The sequence below is a fragment of the Ranitomeya variabilis genome, chromosome 8, assembly GCF_051348905.1.
Source record: "Ranitomeya variabilis isolate aRanVar5 chromosome 8, aRanVar5.hap1, whole genome shotgun sequence".
NCBI classification, from domain to species: Eukaryota; Metazoa; Chordata; class Amphibia; order Anura; family Dendrobatidae; genus Ranitomeya; species Ranitomeya variabilis.
Genome location: NC_135239.1, coordinates 16902654 through 16923813, shown reverse-complemented (window position 1 = coordinate 16923813; position 21160 = coordinate 16902654). Strand labels below are relative to the sequence as shown.

The 21160-nt window shown below is 44.2% G+C and overlaps 1 protein-coding gene across 3 annotated transcripts in view; it reads left to right on the top strand.

Moving 5' to 3' along the window:
* The window catches only part of IL23R (interleukin 23 receptor), a 61087-nt gene extending 45835 nt beyond the window's left edge, over positions 1-15252 (top strand). Inside the window, exons 13-16 of one of the 3 annotated variants that reach the window (XM_077276380.1) lie at positions 118-243; positions 1384-1483; positions 3599-3689; positions 13493-15252. In XM_077276380.1, coding sequence (XP_077132495.1) covers positions 118-243; positions 1384-1483; positions 3599-3689; positions 13493-14077 — 902 coding nt within the window. In that variant the 3' untranslated portion in view covers positions 14078-15252. Of the gene's footprint in view, positions 1-117; positions 244-1383; positions 1484-3598; positions 3690-13489 lie in introns of all 3 variants that reach the window. The other 2 variants (XM_077276379.1, XM_077276378.1) reach the window with 2 other exon arrangements.
* Positions 15253-21160: the final 5908 nt, after the last annotated feature.

Below are 21160 nucleotides of genomic sequence, written 5' to 3'. Positions count from 1 at the left end.
TTCCATCCAGACCATAATAAACACAATATGTAAAAAAAAAAAAAAAAAAATCCTTATATTCACCGATCCCCTCTCCAGATATCACAATGGTTTTTCCACATTTATTTCTCTTTATAGAAGTCCCGGAATCGACAAGACATTTACTGTTCGATAAATTTAACCCAGACGAGCAATATTCTGTGTGTATTTCTGCGTCCACGAGGGCTGGAAAAGGGCCCGAGCAGTGCACTAACTTTCATCAAGGTAGGAACATTTGGGCAATACCGACATGTCGCTGACCGGGTGCAGAAACTTCTGTGACTGTTTCTTTAATGTGAACAGGGATTATAACAATATGTGGAAAAGCATTATTTCAGATGTGTGGGTTCTTCAGATTTTAAAGGGGTTGTCCGCTTTCATAAATGTGTTTCTCACCATCCCCAGGTCCAAAACTAGGCCTCTGCTGCTGCCCTGGCCTGGGCTGTTTGTCTGCAGCGCAGCAACCAATGCGTGAGCTCAGCAGCCTGTGCCATCTACATAGGGGAGAGCTGCTGAGCTCAGTGATTGGCTGCAGCGCTGTTAACATGCAGACAATTGGCCGTTTTAACCCCTTTACGACATCCGCCATAAAGGCACAGTAGATGGGCACACTAACTGTAGAGCCTAGCACACTCCATGCCTGCGCTGTAAAGCAAGCACCTGAGGCTAAGTGCAAGCTCTGATCGTAGCATTTTAACCCCTTAGATCCAGCTGTCAATCGAGACCGCAGCATTTAAGCAGTTTTTGAGGTCGGGGGAATTAAATTTAAAAAAAAAATTGATTTAATGCAACTGATACCAATTAAAAGTACAGGTTGGACCACAAAAAAAGAGCCTTCATACAGTTTCATTGACTGAAAAAAATAAAAAAAAATTATTTAAAAAAATGGAAATATTTAAAAAATTCAAGAATAAAAATTAAAAGATAGCTATGTCTCAAAGGGTTAAGCAGATACAAAAGGTTGTAGTGATTATTTTTCTAAATATATATTTTTAGGGTTCAGAGTTCACTACAAACCCCCTTTTGATAAAGTTGTCGTTGCTCGTAGACACCACTAGAGGGAGCCCTCATAGATTTATAAATCTCCCATTTGCGCTGTAAAACACCATTAATTCTTAGCTCCCCCTAGTGGTGACTGACAGCAGAAAAAAATGGTAAAAGCTGAGAACTGAAAAGAGAACATTTAACCCCTCGCACACCTTGTAGATGTTCCTTCAGTTATTATTGGTACAGGTGGAGCCAACATACTTTAGCAGTTTTGTTATCTGAGTTAGTTAACCCCTTCTTTGAACTGTTGCATGACTATGATCTACCTCTACCTTAGATTATGGCATCAGAAACTTAATACCAATTCTGTGTTTTTAGACAACGATTTTACCAGCTATGTGGGCCTCCTGGTGGGAATGGCTTGTGGAGTGCTGGTTTTGGCTACGATCATTTTGACGTTATCTGGAATGCAGGAAAGGTATATATCCTGTGCGCTCCACACTCACACATCGCAGCACATTGAGTATTGCACTGTATATACATTCAGCAAAGCTATTGATCTGCTTCGGGTCACTATAGGGGGTTGCTTAACTCTCGGAAAATTTTGGAAAGCCCTGCGAGTCGCCGAATCTTAGCGGTATGTAATGTATATACCATTAGGTTCCAGCAATCATCACGGGACCACAAATATGCAAAATCTATGCACCAGCGATCCAAGAATGGGGAATGGGAGTGTTACAGACAGGACGCAGAAACTTTTGCAACTGTATATTTTCTGACTGCCATATAAACCGAGGAGGAAAGCATGCATGCATTACCAAGTTTCAGCCAGCAGAGGGAGCCAGTGTATCCGGTCCCTGACTACGTGCACTATTGAATTCCTAGAATAAGCGGTATAGCAGGGTGACGCCATGGAGGTTTCACACTTACGTCAGTAGAAAGTACAGCATGTGGGAGAAGGGTTAACACAGCAAAATTGACCAGCCGTCAGCAAAAAAAAAAAAAAAAAAAAAGTCAAGATACAAGCTGCTGGAAATGAGATCTGTAGTCTAAAGCTTTATTTGTATTGATGTTTTGCCCATTACTTTTTCTTTTTAACCGAGCCCAGCATGGACTAAAAAAAAACAAACAAAAAAAACAAAAAAAAAACAATACTCACTGATTGACTGCAGCGGTCATGTACCACATCCACAGGATAAGGAAGCTAGGAGACCTCCAGGGGCCCTAGGGATGGCTATAGTAAGGCGGATATGAATCAGTGGGTGACTTTTTTCTTTCTTTTTTAAATTATTTTAGGCCGTATTTATTTTAAAATAGTAATCACAACCTTTTGTATAAAACATTTTGCACTTTAAGTGACATATTCCAGCTTAACATTTTTTTTTGTATAATGATAATGTCTGCAATTTTCCAATTTACTCTTCTGTAACAATTTCTCATAGTTTTCTAGATCTCTGCTTGCTGTCATCAACCAGAAACTTTACCAATGTTTAATTCACTTGTACTTCTTAAAGATCAGATTCTTCCAAATTTTGTATTTATTTTTTGCATTCTGCTTTGTTTGAATTCAGCAGAAAAGTAAGCCAGATGACCTCCATTTTACTGAGTTGTAGAGGGCCAAAAACATTAAATAACCACCTTCCCCTCTGCAGGCCCAAGCTCAATTTTCAGTTGTTTCTGAGCTAGTGGCTGGACACTAACACACACACACAGATATCAGAGATTCCTGCTCTCCTGTCTCTATGTAGCACATGAAATCAGAAGCAGCAACAGCAGCATGGAGGACATTACACAGCAGTACTGAGCAGTGTAGCTGTGATTCTAGTACTGGATGAGATGATACACTTACTAGAAACCAGAAGCAAGGAGGACCTTATACATCAGTACTACTACTGAGCAGTGTAGTGGTGAATCCAACATTTTGCTGAAGTAATATACTTGCTAAAAAGTAGTAGCATGGAAGATTTTATACAGTGGTACTGAGTAGTGTAGCTGTGAATCCAGTTCTGGAGTGAAATAAAAACTCACTATAAAGTTGCAGCACCGGTGTGTTTCTCTCTACCGGTCTTTCTGCTCTATCCTCTTCCTTCCCATAGACTTGAATAATCAGTAATCTGATCCCTCATTGCAATCCATCTTATCTTGAGCAGAACACACTTTTTAGCAGTTTTTTTAGAGCATATTTCTCTGATAAGAAATATAATTTTTTTTTACTGCAGTTTATTGATTGAAACTACAGTGACCATTTATTGCAGGAAGTATATTGGAAAATGTTATGCCTTGTCATTATACACAATAAAAAGCAAAAAAAACTTGATACTCATTCTGTTGAACGCTGCGCTGTATGCAAAGATGTGATTCTGATTGTACGAAGCTGCCAAGCTGAACAAGCAGAGCTGCAGTGTAAAGCACGGAAGGAAGAGAAAAGGAGCAGCTTGATCTGATGAAATTCATTGGTGCCAGTGAGTTATATCGTAGATGTAATTCCATCACTAGAAATCCAGACATTTTACTTTTTAAACAATGATAATATTGTCTTACTTGACTTAATCAGAGGTTTTTCAACATAACGAGTCATTTTTCTTTATTTTAGGGTAAAAAAAGTCTTGACCCTATTGTTACCTGAATGCCTACATAAGGAATACCCCGATGTGAGGAAGAGTTCAGCTGTGAAGTCTCTGCAGGTGAATACTCGGTGTATAAGACCCCGATGTCCTGTAGAGCCTTCAGCCTTTGTGCGAACTGCAGCCAGCCCCATTCTCCTGCAGCAGTTCCATGTCCTGCGGGGGAGGGGTGGGGCACTACTGTACAGGGTAACATGTGAGGGGTACACAGGGCTAAATAGTTCTTAGGAGGAATATGGGTCCTAAAGGTCGAACCCCCACCAATCATAAATATATGTGTGTGTGCAGTGGACTATGTATAGATTTATTGTGTCGCTAGCAGTAATGTAACATCTGTCTTGAAAAAGCTGCAGGTTGCACCCAGGTGTTAATATGTATTTTCCTGAGACAAGTAGACTTCTGTCTCCAATCTCACCAGGGGGTCCTGCTGGAAGCCAAGAAGAAAGGTAACATTTGGCACCTCCTAGCTTTTGGAAGAGAGATGTTAATTACGGCCTGATAGTATCTCTGTGAGAACTTTCACACAAAGGATCTCAAGAGAAAATAATATATTCATTGGGGGGCGCAGCCGTGGTCCAATAAAAAAAAACAAGCAATTATGATATTAACCTGAGGGGCTGGTCTAGAAACCTGACCTCCAGACCAAAGCTATAAATTAGACCTGTATACAGAGAAACGGGCTCACATATAAGGGCAGCCTGAGACGCTGATGTGTTCCACCAACTCCATTCCCCCCCTAACTACCATTTAGATGATTTCTGTAAGTTTTCTCCTGTTTATTTCATAATGTTTTGCATAAGTTGTATGTCTTTTTATTATCATATTTTTATACCTTTTCTTACTGTAAGCACTGAACCTTTTTTGTATTAAAGTATAAAACTTTAACAAGTTGAACCTTGAATGTTCTAAAAGAATCCATAGCCTAAGGTGTGTGAGCCTTATGAGTGGTAGACATTATTAGTATTAATATTTCCGGGACTCATCGCCCGTGTGTTCGATGAGTGGTGGCAGCGTGTATGAGCGGGTGTGTGGCCTGTGTCGGTGTGTGATTTATGCTCCCATTACAGCATAGGACAGAGGTTGAATGCTGGACTGAGAGTGGGGAGATAGATTAACCCTTGCAGGCACAACCCCAAGTCATGTGCTGAGAGCGGGCACGTGACGAATTAGTGACACCATGGAGTAGGGATCTGTGACACATATGTTAGATGTTACCTTTAGTTAATAAAATTGCAGTTAGTATCAATGCAATCTTCATTTAATTCATCCATTTTCAGGTCCCCTGATGTGAAGTTTGTAACCTGATCCAAGTTTAATTTTTATCTTTTGTGGGATTGTATCTCCTAGTAATATAGGCTGGATGTGCGATTTGTGTGTTTCTCCCAGTAATATAGGCTGGATGTGAGGTATGTGTGTCTCTCTCATTAGTATATGCTGGATGTGAGCTCTGTGTGTCTCTCCCAGTAATATAGGCTGGATGTGAGGTCTGTGTGTCTCCCCCAGTAATATAGGCTGGATGTGAGCTCTGTGTGTCTCTCCCAGTAATATAGGCTGGATGTGAGTTCTGTGGGTCTCTCCCAGTAGTATAGGCTGGATATGAGGTCTGTGTGTCTCTCCCAGTAATCTAGGCTGGATGTGAGCTCTGTGTGTCTCTCCCCATAATATAGGCTGGATGTGAGGTCTGTGTGTCTCTCCCAGTAATATAAGCTGGATGTGAGCTATGTGTGTCTCTCCTGGTAATATAGGCTGGATGTTGAGCTCTGTGTGTCTCTCCCAGTAATATAGGCTGGATGTGAGGTCTGTGTGTCTCTCCCAGTAATATAGGCTGGATGTGAGGTATGTTTGTCTCTCCCAGTAGTATAGGCTAGATGTGAGGTCTGTGCCTCTCTCCCAGTAATATAAGCTGGATGTGAGGTCTGTGCGTCTCTCCCAGTAATATAGGCTGGATGTGAGGTCTGTGTGTCTCTCCCAGTAATATAAGCTGGATGTGTGCTATGTGTGTCTCTCCTGGTAATATAGGCTGGATGTTGAGCTCTGTGTGTCTCTCCCAGTAATATAGGCTGGATGTGAGGTCTGTGTGTCTCTCCCAGTAATATAGGCTGGATGTGAGGTATGTGTGTCTCTCCCAGTAGTATAGGCTAGATGTGAGGTCTGTGCCTCTCTCCCAGTAATATAAGCTGGATGTGAGGTCTGTGTATCTCTCCCAGTAATATAGGCTGGATGTGATGTCTGTGTTTTTTCCTAGTAATATAGGCTGGATGTGATGTCTGTGTGTGTCTCCCAGTAATATAGGCTGGATGTGAGGTGTATGTGTCTCTCCCAGTAATATAGGCTAGATGTGAGGTCTGTATCTATCCCAGTAATACAGGCTGGATGTGAGGTCTGTGTGTCTCTCCCAGTAATATAGGCTGGATGTGAGGTCTGTGTGTCTCTCCCAGTAATATAGGCTGGATGTGAGGTCTGTGTGTCTCTTCCAGTAATATAGGCTGGATGTGAGGTCTGTATCTCTCCCAGTAATACAGGCTGGATGTGAGGTCTGTGTGTCTCTCCCAGTAATATAGGCTGGATGTGAGTTCTGTGGGTCTCTCCCAGTAGTATAGGCTGGATATGAGGTCTGTGTGTCTCTCCCAGTACTCTAGGCTGGATGTGAGCTCTGTGTGTCTCTCACCATAATATAGGCTGGATGTGAGGTCTGTGTGTCTCTCCCAGTAATATAAGCTGGATGTGAGCTATGTGTGTCTCTCCTGGTAATATAGGCTTGATGTTGAGCTCTGTGTGTCTCTCCCAGTAATATAGGCTGGATGTGAGGTCTGTGTGTCTCTCCCAGTAATATAGGCTGGATGTGAGGTATGTTTGTCTCTCCCAGTAGTATAGGCTAGATGTGAGGTCTGTGCCTCTCTCCCAGTAATATAAGCTGGATGTGAGGTCTGTGCGTCTCTCCCAGTAATATAGGCTGGATGTGAGGTCTGTGTGTCTCTCCCAGTAATATAAGCTGGATGTGAGCTATGTGTGTCTCTCCCGGTAATATAGGCTGGATGTTGAGCTCTGTGTGTCTCTCCCAGTAATATAGGCTGGATGTGAGGTCTGTGTGTCTCTCCCAGTAATATAGGCTGGATGTGAGGTCTGTGTGTCTCTCCCAGTAATATAGGCTGGATGTGATGTCTGTGTGTGTCTCCCAGTAATATAGGCTGGATGTGAGGTGTATGTGTCTCTCCCAGTAATATAGGCTAGATGTGAGGTCTGTATCTATCCCAGTAATACAGGCTGGATGTGAGGTCTGTGTGTCTCTCCCAGTAATATAGGCTGGATGTAAGCTCTGTGTGTCTCTCCCAGTAATATAGGCTGGATGTGAGGTCTGTATCTCTCCCAGTAATACAGGCTGGATGTGAGGTCTGTGTGTCTCTCCCAGTAATATAGGCTGGATGTGAGCTCTGTGTGTCTCTCCCAGTAATATAGGCTGGATGTGAGGTCTGTGTGTCTCTCCCAGTAATACAGGCTGGATGTGAGATCTGTGTGTCTCTCCCAGTAATATAGGCTGGATGCGAGATCTGGGTGTCTCTCCCAGTAATACAGGCTGGATGTGAGGTCTGTGTGTCTCTCCCAGTAATATAGGCTGGATGTGAGGTCTGTATCTCTCCCAGTAATACAGGCTGGATGTGAGATCTGTGTGTCTCTCCCAGTAATATAGGCTGGATGCGAGATCTGGGTGTCTCTCCCAGTAATACAGGCTGGATGTGAAGTCTGTGTGTCTCTCCCAGTAATAAAGGCTGGATGTGAGGTCTGTGTGTCTCTCCCAGTAATATAGGCTGGATGTGAGGTCTGTGTGTCTCTCCCAGTAATACAGGCTGGATGTGAGATCTGTGTGTCTCTCCCAGTAATATAGGCTGGATGCGAGATCTGGGTGTCTCTCCCAGTAATACAGGCTGGATGTGAGATCTGTGTGTCTCTCCCAGTAATAAAGGCTGGATGTGAGGTCTGTGTGTCTCTCCCAGTAATATAGGCTGGATGTGAGGTCTGTGTCTCTCCCAGTAATACAGGCTGGATGTGAGCTTTGTGTGTCTCTCCCAGTAACATAGGCTGGATGTGAGGTCTATGTGTCTCTCCCAGTAACACAGGCTGGATGTGAGATCTGTGTGTCTTTCCTAGTAATATAGGCTGGATGTGAGCTCTGTGTGTCTCTACCAGTAATATAGGCTGGATGTGAGGTCTGTGTGTATCCTTGTTATATAGGCTGGATGTGAGGTCTGTGTGTCTCTCCTAGTAATATAGGCTGGATGTGAGATCTGAGTCTCTCCCAGTAATATAGGCTGGATGCGAGATCTGTGTGTCTCTCCCAGTAATATAGGCTGGATGTGAGGTCTGTGTGTCTCTTCCAATAATATAGGCTGGATGTGAGGTCTGTGTGTCTCTCCCAGTAATATAAAGGCACAGATGATTGGCCTTGGGGAGACCAAAACATCCAACACCGCGGAGACACCATCACGTGTTTCTCAACACAGTGATCCAGAACACTGCCCCCATCCCTTATGGGAAATATGCAAATGCATGTAGAGTAGCTGCGGAGACACCATCACGTGTTTCTCAACGCAAGCAGTGAATAGCCAGGCCTTTCCCCGGGAAGGAACAACCACGGGAAGGGCAGCATCCAATAAAGGAAAACATCCAATACAGGAAAACCACCTATGCCAAGCATGGTATCCATCCACAGACAGCTGTTTCGGGGTTTTTGCCCCTCATCAGTGTGGAGTAGGAATCTGGCTACTCCACACTAATGAGGTGCAAAAACCCCGAAACAGCTGTCTGTGGATGGATACCATGCTTGGCATAGGTGGTTTTCCTGTATTGGATGTTTTCCTTTATTGGATGCTGCCCTTCCCGTGGTTGTTCCTTCCCGGGGAAAGGCCTGGCTATTCACTGCTTGCGTTGAGAAACACGTGATCGTGTCTCCGCAGCTACTCTACATGCATCTCTGTATGTGAATAATAAGAACAGAGCCACATATAAGTCCTAAGGCGGACAGAAAAAACTCCCAGTCATAATAGGGTAACTATGTGAATAGCGGACATAGGTAAACGACACCATATAACACACCTACAGTCTACGACTTGAGGTCACAAGTTCACCCAAAACACAGTCTATAGTAGATAGTTACATATAAATAGACCCACTAAGGGTTTTAAGACAAGTGTAATACCGCAATGTATGTGACTGGACCTCACCCATATTAGTCGTGGTGTGTATGTGGTAGCACCAGCCCCTACGCGCGTTTCGCGTAGGCTTCTTCAGGGCTCCTCCCCCTGAAGAAGCCTACGCGAAACGCGCGTAGGGGCTGGTGTTGCCACACACACCACGACTAATATGGGTGAGGTCCAGTCACATGCATTGCGGTATTACACTTGTCTTAAAACCCTTAGTGGGTCTATTTATATGTAACTATCTACTATAGACTGTGTTTTGGGTGAACTTGTGACCTCAAGTCGTAGACTGTAGGTGTGTTATATGGTGTCGTTTACCTATGTTTGCTATTCACATAGTTACCCTATTATGACTGGGAGTTTTTGTACTTTATTCTGAGGATTTTATTGTTATGTTAACTAATAAATGCTGTTACTCTTTTATACTTTAATGGCAGTTTTGTGACTCCTTTTTTCGGATTATATATCTACATGCATCTCCCAGTAATATAGGCTGGATGTGAGCTCTGTGTGTCTTTCCCAGTAATATAGGCTGGATGCGAGATCTGGGTGTCTCTCCCAGTAATTTAGGCTGGATGTGAGGTCTGTGTGTCTCCCAGTAATATAGGCTGGATGTGAGATCTGTGTGTCTCTCCCAGTAATACAGGCTGGATGTGAGGTCTGTGTGTCTCTCCCAGTAAGGCTGGTTTCACACTTGCATTTTGATCTGCAGCGTTTAAAAAAAAAAACGCATGTGGTGAAAAAACGCATGAAAACGCATGCAAACGGTGCGTTTTTTAGACGCATGCGTTTTTGCGGCAAAAAAAAAGTGGCAAAATGCGTCATTTTCCCACGTTTGCGTTTTTGAAATGCATGCTGAGAAGTGTGTGACAGCTGCCAATCATCAAAATCAACTAGAAAACACACTATTAATAGAATTAGCTAGGGTTAGGGTTAGGGTTAGGATCCCTAGGGTTAGGGTTAGGGGTAACTTTTTATTAGAATGTCCTGGTCACCAGGTCACTGATAAGCCACCCCCCACCATCAAGGTGATAAAGGGATCCAAACCCTACCCCTAACCCTAACCATAGGGATCCAAACCCTAACCCTACCCTTAACCCTAACCATAACCCTTGGGATCCTAACCCTAACCTTAACCATAGGGATACAAACCCTAACCCTACCCCTAACCCTAACCATAACCCTTGGGATCCTAACCCTAACTCTAAGGGTTAGGATCCTAACCCTAACCCTAAGGGTTAGGGTTAGGATCCCTAGGGTTACTAGGGATCCTAACGTTAGGGTTAGGGTTAGGGTTTGGATCCCTATGGTTAGGGTTAGGGTTTTCTTGTTTTTTTTTTTTGTGTTTTCTTGTGTTTTTCTATAAAAACGCATGCGTTTTTAACGCAAACAAACGCATGTGCTTAAAAACGCATGCGTTTACATAGACAGCAATGCATTTTTTTTGCCGCGAAAAAACGCATGCTTTTTTTCGCGGCAAAAAAACGCTGCTAGAAATTACTACAGGTTGCATTTCTGCAAATGAACGCACGCGTCAAAACGCATGCGTTGCCGAAAACGCGTCAAAACGCATGCGAAAAAACGCAGCTTACAAAAACGCAAGTGTGAAACCAGCCTAATATAGGCTGGATGTGAGCTCTGTGTCTCTCCCAGTAATATAGGCTGGATGTGAGCTCTGTGTCTCTCCCAGTAATATAGGCTGGATGTGAGGTCTGTGTGTCTCCCAGTAATATAGGCTGGATGTGAGGTCTGTGTGTCTCCCAGTAATATAGACTGGATGTGATGTCTGTGTGTCTCTCCCAGTAATATAGGCTGGATGTGAGATCTGTGTCTCTCCCAGTAATATAGGCTGGATGTGAGGTCTATGTCTCTCCCAGTAATATAGGCTGGATGTGAGGTCTATGTCTCTCCCAGTAATATAGGCTGGATGTGAGCTCTGTGTGTCTCTCCCAGTAATATAGGCTGGATGTGAGCTCTGTGTGTCTTTCCCAGTAATATAGGCTGGATGTGAGCTCTGTGTCTCTCCCAGTAATATAGGCTGGATGTGAGGTCTGTGTCTCTCCCAGTAATATAGGCTGGATGTGAGGTCTGTGTGTCTCCCAGTAATATAGGCTGGATGTGAGCTCTGTGTCTCTCCCAGTAATATAGGCTGGATGTGAGGTCTATGTCTCTCCCAGTAATATAGGCTGGATGTGAGGTCTATGTCTCTCCCAGTAATATAGGCTGGATGTGAGCTCTGTGTGTCTCTCCCAGTAATATAGGCTGGATGTGAGGTCTGTGTGTCTCTCCCAGTAGCGTAGACTGGATGTGAGGTCTGTTTGTCTCTCCCAGTAATATAGGCTGGATGTGAGGTCTGTGTGTCTCCCAGTAATATAGGCTGGATGTGAGATCTGTGTCTCTCCCAGTAATATAGGCTGGATGTGAGGTCTATGTCTCTCCCAGTAATATAGGCTGGATGTGAGGTCTATGTCTCTCCCAGTAATATAGGCTGGATGTGAGCTCTGTGTGTCTCTCCCAGTAATATAGGCTGGATGTGAGCTCTGTGTGTCTCTCCCAGTAATATAGGCTGGATGTGAGCTCTGTGTGTCTCTCCCAGTAATATAGGCTGGATGTGAGCTCTGTGTGTCTTTCCCAGTAATATAGGCTGGATGTGAGATCTGTGTGTCTCTCCCATTAATACAGGCTGGATGTGAGGTCTGTGTGTCTCTGCCAGTAAGGCTGGTTTCACACTTGCGTTTTGATCTGCAGCGTTTAAAAAAAAAAACGTATGTGGTGAAAAAACGCATGCAAACGGTGTGTTTTTTAGACGCATGCGTTTTTGCGGCAAAAAAAAAGCGGCAAAACGCGTCATTTTCCCGCGTTTACGTTTTTGAAATGCATGCTGAGAAGTGTGTGACAGCTGCCAATCATCAAAATCAACTAGAAAACACACTATTAATAGAATTAGCTAGGGTTAGGGTTAGGATCCCTAGGGTTAGGGTTAGGGGTAGCTTTTTATTAGAATGTCCTGGTCACCAGGTCACTGGTAAGCCACCCCCCACCATCAAGGTGATAAAGGGATCCAAACCCTACCCCTAACCCTAACCATAGGGATCCAAACCGTAACCCTACCCCTAACCCTAACCATAACCCTTGGGATCCTAACCCTAACCCTAACCATAGGGATAGAAACCCTAACCCTACCCCTAACCCTAACCATAACCCTTGGGATCCTAACCCTAACCCTAACCCTAAGGGTTAGGATCCTAACCCTAAGGGTTAGGGTTAGGATCCCTAGGGTTAGGGTTAGGATCCCTAGGGTTACTAGGGATCCTAACCTTAGGGTTAGGGTTTGGATCCCTATGGTTAGGGTTAGGGTTATCTTGTTTTTTTTCGTGTTTTCTTGTGTTTTTCTATAAAAACGCATGCGTTTTTAACGCAAACAAATGCATGTGCTTAAAAACGCATGCGTTTACATAGACAGCAATGCATTTTTTTTTGCCGCGAAAAAAACGCATGCTTTTTTTCGCGGCAAAAAAACGCCGCTAGAAATTACTACAGGTTGCATTTCTGCAAATGAACGCACGCGTCAAAACGCATGCGTTGCCGAAAACGCGTCAAAACGCATGCGAAAAAACGCAGCTTACAAAAACGCAAGTGTGAAACCAGCCTAATATAGGCTGGATGTGAGCTCTGTGTCTCTCCCAGTAATATAGGCTGGATGTGAGGTCTGTGTGTCTCCCAGTAATATAGGCTGGATGTGAGGTCTGTGTGTCTCCCAGTAATATAGGCTGGATGTGAGATCTGTGTGTCTCCCAGTAATATAGGCTGGATGTGAGGTCTGTGTGTCTCCCAGTAATATAGGCTGGATGTGAGATCTGTGTCTCCCAGTAATATAGGCTGGATGTGAGATCTCTGTGTCTCCCAGTAATATAGGCTGGATGTGAGGTCTATGTCTCTCCCAGTAATATAGGCTGGATGTGAGATCTGTGTGTCTCCCAGTAATATAGGCTGGATGTGAGATCTGTGTGTCTCTCCCAGTAATATAGGCTGGATGTGAGATCTGTGTGTCTCTCCCAGTAATACAGGCTGGATGTGAGCTCTGTGTGTCTCCCAGTAATATAGGCTGGATGTGAGCTCTGTGTGTCTCTACCAGTAATATAGGCTGGATGTGAGGTCTGTTTGTATCCTAGAAATATAAGCTGAATATAAGCTCTGTGTGCATCTAGAATGTTGCCATCTTTACTAGCTTTTATATCAGCATAGCTTCTACCTTGCACGTATTTCTTCTACATGAGCTTTCTTTCTTTTCTGCACTGTTTTATTTGCCCTCCCAGAGACTGTAGATACTTTCTCCCCCTCCCTGCTATCGCTATCACTGAGAGAAGGGAGAGAGGAGCTAGTCGAGCCATCAGAACTGACCAGGAGCTGTGATTAATCTGTTCCATTTTTGTAGACCTCCCCAGATGGATAAAGGCGTTAAAGATATTCTGTAGCAGAACAATTTTAATGGAGCCTAGAAAGTTAGAAAGTCTCTTAAGTTTGCATTTAGGCAGAAAAAAAAAAATCTGTACAATGGTGTAAATATCCTTTCTTTCCAGGTGTCACGTTGGTTGTATACCGTGTATTCACCTTTTGCATAGCGTATTGCATTTTACCTACTAAACCGCTGATCTTATCGCTTAGCAGGAAAGCAAGGAGAGTTTGATCCCTCTGCATAGTCTGCTGTCCTCGGACCCGGATATTGTGGAGATAGAAGAGATGCCGATTGTACTGACAAGCCGCCCAATCCCGTCAGCGAATCCTGCCCAAGAAGCCGACATTCTCAGTGACGTGGAGGAGGCGCCTCTTATCCCAACCGCTGACATTGAGGTTCCTGAGCACACGTTGGGGTACAGACCACAGATTACTAACGTCACTTCCCCACGGCGAGGATCCTACTGCAGTCCCGCTCACATGTTGGAACGACAGCGCTCTGCCCTGGAATCGGGAAGCCCGAGGCTCCCAACCAATGAGACGCCCCTACTGAACATGGCAGATGAGATTTTCAAGGGGCTGAATCTGACGGTCACAATGGATAACAATCTGTACGATGAAGCTCTGCAGACAATGTCCAATCCTACACTGCAAAGCCTATGGGAAAACCAGACGTTCATAGATAAATTATTAATGTCAGATGTTCCCGGTGACCAGGAGATCTGCGCTCCAAGTCTCCCTGAGGAACTCGATGATACAAAGTTCTATTTTCCTCAGATTTTTACCGGTGGATTATAACCGTGTGATCGTAAAGGCTGAACCTCGCCTCGGACTGGATCACTTGCTTTGGTCTCGGACTCAAGATCCTAAAAGGATTTTTAACTATGGCTGCTGAATGTGATGAAAGTTGGGACAGAAGGACCCTGAAGGGCGCTGGAACTTTGGCAATAAGGGTCACATTTGAATAATAAAAGTTTCTTCAGAATTGAAAATTGGATAAATTAAAAAAAAACACAGAAAACCTTAGTGATCTGCGGTTCCAAATGTTTACTTCTCTCAGATCGGCTTCCGTTAGGGAAAATTAATTCAACATGATCATCGATGAGGGGTCTCCAGAATTCTCCATAACTCCCCCCAAAGGCCCATATACATCGCCAGGTAACATTCCAAGATACGTAGTGACATTGCCCCTAATGTTACTTTGTAACCAGGTCGATTTCACTTTTAGAACCGAACAAAGATGAATAATTGTAGGAAATGTCACAACACATTCTCCAAAAATTAACTTTGAGGATAAAATCAAATAAGGTTAAAAAATGAGTTTTTCAAGCGGAGCTAAAATGATCCGCCGGACCCTCAGGGTGACCGGACGGGACCTCCGAGGTGTCACTGAGTATCCGACCATTGTGCAGGAAGGCAGGCGACAGCAATTGTAAATATGCAAGTGAAAACGAATGTGTTGTGGTCGCCGCGCTCCGGAATGGGAACAGAATGCTGCATGGGCTTTATAGAAATGTCTTAATTTAGTGACTTCTTTTGGGCAGCGCAGGAAGGAAGCGGTTTACCGTACGATGAGATGCAAATGCTGAAAGCATCCAGCGCGGGCCGTGCTGCAGTCGTGTCATTCAGTGAGTGCAGTCATTGCAGCGCCGGATCAGCACAGCGAAACCGACAGATCAAACCGCCAGCAATTAGAAGAACTGTGCGGCTAATTAGTAGAACTGTACTCAGTGTCCCGGAGAGCGACCCCGCCTGGAAGTCCCAGCTAATCCTTGCAGGCCGTGTTAGTCCTGGGGTCTTATTGTCATCCTCTCAGTCATTCATTTACGTTTCGCCTAAAGCAGTTGTAAGAAGTTACAAAAGACAGAACCTCGGCCCAATCGTCCTGACACTTCTGTATTTCATGTGCACACATCCTAAAGGTTTTCTGTAGAGGGAAATGATTCTCAATTTTAATTACAAACTGCTTGTTCTAGTTCGTTGCTTTTCTCCAGATAGTAGAAAATCTCACTGTCAGGTATCTTAACCCCTTCATGGCTGGAGGTATTTTCATTTTTGCGTTTTTATTTTTCGCTCCCCTTCTTCCAAGAGCCATAACTTTTTTTATTTTTCTGTCAATATGGCCATATGAGGGCTTGTTTTTTTGCGGGAGGAGATGTACTTTTGAACGACACCATTGGTTTTACCGTGTCGTGTACTGGAAAACCGGAAAAAAAATTCCAAGTGCGGTGAAATTGCAAAAAAAAAAGTGCAATCCCACACTTGTTTTTTGTTTGGCTTTTTTACTATGTACACTAAATGCTAAAACTGACCTGCCATTATGATTCTCCGGGTTATTACGAGCTCATAGACACCAAACATGTCCAGGTTCTTTCTTAGCTAAGTGGTGAACATTTCAAAGTTTGTAAAATAAAAATAATAGAATTGCACCATTTTCCGATACCCGTAGCGTCTCCACTTTTCGTGATCTGGGGTCAGGTGAGGGCTTATTCTTTGCGCGCTGAGCTGACGTTTTTTAGTGATACCATTCTGGTGCAGATATGGTCGTTTGATCGCCCGTTATTGCATTTTAATGCAATGTCGCAGTGACCAAAAAGGGTAATTCTAGCGTTTTTACTTTTTTCTCGCTACGCCGTTTACCGATCAGGTTAATCCTTTTTTTTAATTAATAGATCGGGCGATTCTGAACACAGCAATACCAAATATGTGTATGCTTGATTTTTTTTTTATTGTTTTACTTTGAATGGGACGAAAGGGGGGAGGCTGGAACATTTATTTTTTTTATACTTTTTAAAACTTTTATTTTACTTTTGGCATGCTTCAATAGTCTCTATGGGAGACTAGAATCTGCCATAATCTGATCGGCTCAGCTACATACAGGCGATGATCAGATCTCCTGTACCCCTGATCGGCTCAGCTACATGCAGGCGATGATCAGATCTCCTGTACCCGATCGGCTCAGCTACATACAGGCGATGATCAGATCGCCTGTAGCCAATCGGCTTAGCTACATACAGGCGATGATCAGATCGTCTGTACCCGATCGGCTCAGCTACATACAGGCGATGATCAGATCGTCTGTACCCGATCGGCTCAGCTACATACAGGCGATGATCAGATCGCCTGTACCCGATCAGCTCAGCTACATACAGGCGATGATCAGATCGCCTGTAGCCAATCGGCTTAGCTACATACAGGCGATGATCAGATCGTCTGTACCCGATCGGCTCAGCTCCATACAGGCGATGATCAGATCGTCTGTACCCGATCGGCTCAGCTACATACAGGCGATGATCAGATCGTCTGTACCCGATCGGCTCAGCTACATACAGGCAATGATCAGATCGCCTGTACCCGATCGGCACAGCTACATACAGGCGATGATCAGATCGTCTGTACCCGATCGGCTCAGCTCCATACAGGCGATGATCAGATCGTCTGTACCCGATCGGCTCAGCTCCATACAGGCGATGATCAGATCGTCTGTACCCGATCGGCTCAGCTCCATACAGGCGATGATCAGATCGTCTGTACCCGATCGGCTCAGCTCCATACAGGCGATGATCAGATCATCTGTACCCGATCGGCTCAGCTCCATACAGGCGATGATCAGATCGCCTGTACCCGATCGGCTCAGCTCCATACAGGCGATGATCAGATCGCCTGTACCCGATCGGCTCAGCTCCATACAGGCGATGATCAGATCGTCTGTACCCGATCGGCTCAGCTCCATACAGGCGATGATCAGATCGCCTGTACCCGATCGGCTCAGCTCCATACAGGCGATGATCAGATCGCCTGTACCCGATCGGCTCAGCTCCATACAGGCGATGATCAGATCGCCTGTACCCGATCGGCTCAGCTCCATACAGGCGATGATCAGATCGTCTGTACCCGATCGGCTCAGCTCCATACAGGCGATGATCAGATCACCTGTACCCGATCGGCTCAGCTTCATACAGGCGATGATCAGATCGTCTGTACCCGATCGGCTCAGCTCCATACAGGCGATGATCAGATCACCTGTATGTAGCAGAATTACTCACTTTCTATGAGCGCTGACCACCAGGATGTGAAATCCTCCTAAAAGCAGAAGTTTAATTTTGCGTTTTCATATTTTATGATGAATGTTGTTTTCCAGGGCGTCACTTACACCTGCTTTCTTTGTTTTTGTCACTTCTTCCCATCCCTCTTGTTTCACTACCTTTTTACGTCTTAAGAACGTCCTACTTGTTCTTCTTCACCTTGAAGCATTTCCTCTTTTGCTCATGGAGTTGAGCAGAAAGGTAAAGAAGTGACACCACGACATGAGCTCGGCCGGCCCAGCGCTCCACACAGTCCGCACAGGGTCGAGCTCGTCTTCACTACAGAAATGACTACTTAAAGGGGTTGTTCCCTATCAGAAAATATTTGTCCCCAACTGCAGTGAAGAGAAACCAGCCAAGCTTTTCTCAGTTTCAGGTGTCCAGTATTCGCTGCGGTGCTGACATCTCGTTCACGGCGTGGCGGACATTCAGTGCGCTCAACAGCTCAGAGGGGGCGTTACACCTACACAGGTAGAGTCACTGAGCTCACTGATTGGCTGCACTGTCAAGTGACATCAGCACCGCAGCCAATACCGGGCACCGGGAGCAGCACCAGAGAATCCGTTTTGGACCCGGGGACGGTGAGTAATGAGCGGTTTATTTGTTTGTTTGTTTTATAACAAATTGCAGGCAGGCATGAAGATTTTCTAAAAAGCCCTGAAAGTATGATCAAAACAAGGGTCAGCCGAAGTTGACTAAAATTCCTTTTATTTGACATCCAATAATCCAGAAAGTCTGATCATCCAGTAACTGATTACAGAACAAAAGTGCAATATAAAGTTCAATAATATAATATACCGTAAAGTGGGTAAAAACCACGAGGATCCAGAATATCTAATATTGTGGGATAAATAGATAATAGATAGAAGATATATAGATAGATAGATAATAGATAGATAGATAGATAGATAATAGATAGATGATAGATAATCATTATAGATAGATGATAGATGACAGATAATAGATGATAGATAGATGACAGAAAATAGATGATATAGATAATAGATAGATAGATGATAGATAGATAGATAATAGATAGATAGATGATAGATAATCATTATAGATAGATGATAGATGACAGATAATAGATGATAGATAGATAATAGATAATAGATGATAGATAGATGACAGAAAATAGATGATATAGATAATAGATAGATAGAAGATAGATAATAGATAGATGATAGATAGATAATAGATAGATAATAGATGATAGATAGATGACAGATAATAGATAGATAATAGATAGATAATAGATGGATCATAGATAATAGATGATAGATAGATGACAGATAATAGATAGATAATAGATAATAGATGATAGATAATAGATGGATCATAGATAATAGATAAGAATTGAACAAAGAACAGCACCTGACAAACAGCAGTAGTTGGTGCAGGGCCTCACAGGTACACACCAGTCCTTATAATAACAAAAAGATGATGCAGCAGCACACCATCATTTTAGTGCAAAAAAGCTGCAATGGCCCAATTGTGCGACGTTTCGGCTCGGTGTTTGAGCCTTTTTCAAGCCTTGATAGATGGATAATCGTTAGATAAATAGATATAGATCGATAACACAGCAGCCTCCGTTTGCACCAAGGTGTCTGCAAACATTGAAGCGATTACAAGGTGACCTTTCTTTGCTGGAACCCTAAGATATCTGCATGGAGATTTTTTTTTTTTTTAGCAGTTTCTTGGAACTTGTCTGCTCAAAAAAAAACATCTGGAGAAATTGCACTGTCAATAGACTTTTCTTATTCGTTTCTTTTTTAAAACCTTTTAGCTGTTCATATGTTGAATGTTTTTTTTGCCTCTTCAGGTTTTGAAAAATGTCTGGTGGGAACAAAGTGCCTGTTTTTATTTAAAGTGGATCCTGATGGAATCGGCTCCAACCTAGGCACTGACCAATCCAAAGGCAGAAAAAAAAAATACAAACACTTTAAGAGTATGTGCACACGATCAGGAACTGGCAGCACACGTGCGCTGCGTCCAGAGATCTGCCGTCTATTCAACGCAGGGGAATCCTCTGTATTCACTGAATTGTGCGGATTCACTGCGTCCAATACATTGTGTGGGTGAAATTTCTCTTGTGTAGACTAGGGTCTCCACAAGATAAATTGACATGCTGCGGTCTGGAAAGATGCGCCGCATGTCCGTCTCCACAGGGAAGCTGCGGGCGTCTGTGGACACATAGTGGACATGGGGTTTCTTGAAATCCCCTCCACTGTGCTGTAACATCTGGATGCTGCGGGTTGGACGCTGCACAAGTACACAACATCCAACCCGCAGCATTTACTGGTCGTGTGCACCTACCCTTAAACCACTTCACAAAACAGAACATCCCTTCAAATTCTCTCCAAAGAAGGGGGTTCCACTAGAAAATTGATCAATGTTTGGATGGTAACCAACCAGGACCAGACATATAACACAGAGACAGCAGCTGGTACCTGTTCACATTGGCTGCACTGTTAGGATTTGTGAGTCTGAATTTTCTTCTTTGCAGCTCACATTTACTGGTGGTGATTGTCTCCTTATTTCTCTCATCTCCTCCCATCAGTTTAAGGCTGTTGATAATAGTGCTGGATCCTACCTGCTCTTAATATTTGCAGCTTTTAAACCGGGAAAGACATATGTGATAAATATTAGGTTTAGGGTCCAATAACTGAAAGATACGCCTTGTTGTGACTGGTGGGCTCACATTAATTGGCCGATTTGTGCGCTAAGTACTTTCATGTTGTAAGCAGATGCATATCTAGGTGGGGGCAGCCGGACATGTGCCCAGGGTGCAGCCAGCAGGGAGGGCGCAGTCGGGCCTCCTAATGCAGTGGTCCGAAGTGTCTCTCCCAGCCGCTGCATTCTGCCATCCCCCCCCCCAGACTGGGAATCGGCAGTTCTCTGAGCCGGGTGTCAAGCTGAGAGTTGGCAGACAGAAACTGCAGCGAGGGCTCCCAGGGACCAATGGTACTTGTGTCTAACAGGCTAGAGTACAATTAAAGCTCTGCCCGCCGGGTCAGAGTTACATCAGTAGTGTGATCATGAGATGTGATCACGCTGCTGATGTCACTCACTGGCGCTGCAGAGGCGCACACTGGTGGTAAGTGCTCCACACTGGAGCTGAAGACACTGAAGATACGAGGCTGTTTAGTTACTGCTTGGAGGGGTATTTCATTCCTGGAGGTGTTTTTACTGCGTGTGTATGGGGTATTTACTGTGTGTGGGGAGATTATTTACTGTGTGTGGGGGGATATTTACTGTGTATGTATGTGTGGGGTTATTTAATGTGTGTGGGGGAGTAAGTACTGTGTTTGGGGGTATTGTGTGTGTGTGTGTGTGTGTGTGTGTGTGTGTGTGTGTGTGTGTGTGTGTGTGTGTGTGTGATATTTATATTTACTGTGATGGGGTATTTAGTGTAACGGGGCTGGGTGAGATTTTGTGTAATGAGATGATTTGAGGACAAGTTTGAAGAGCGAGGAAGGGACAGGTGCAGACACAATATGGGGAGCGGGAGAAATTTGAAGACACAATATGAGGAGGAAGGTATGAGATGGTGCCATGTATGGGGGATGGGTGCAGACACAGGATGAGGAGGGGAAAATGTATAAGGACACACTATGGGGAGTGAGAGTGATGGGATGAGTGCGGACACAGTATGGGGAGTGAGTGACAGGATGGGTGCGGACACAGTATGGGGAGTGAGAGTGACGGGATGGGTGCAGACACAGTATGGGGAGTGAGAGTGACGGGATGGGTGCAGACACAGTATGGTGAGTGAGAGTGATGGGATGGGTGTGGA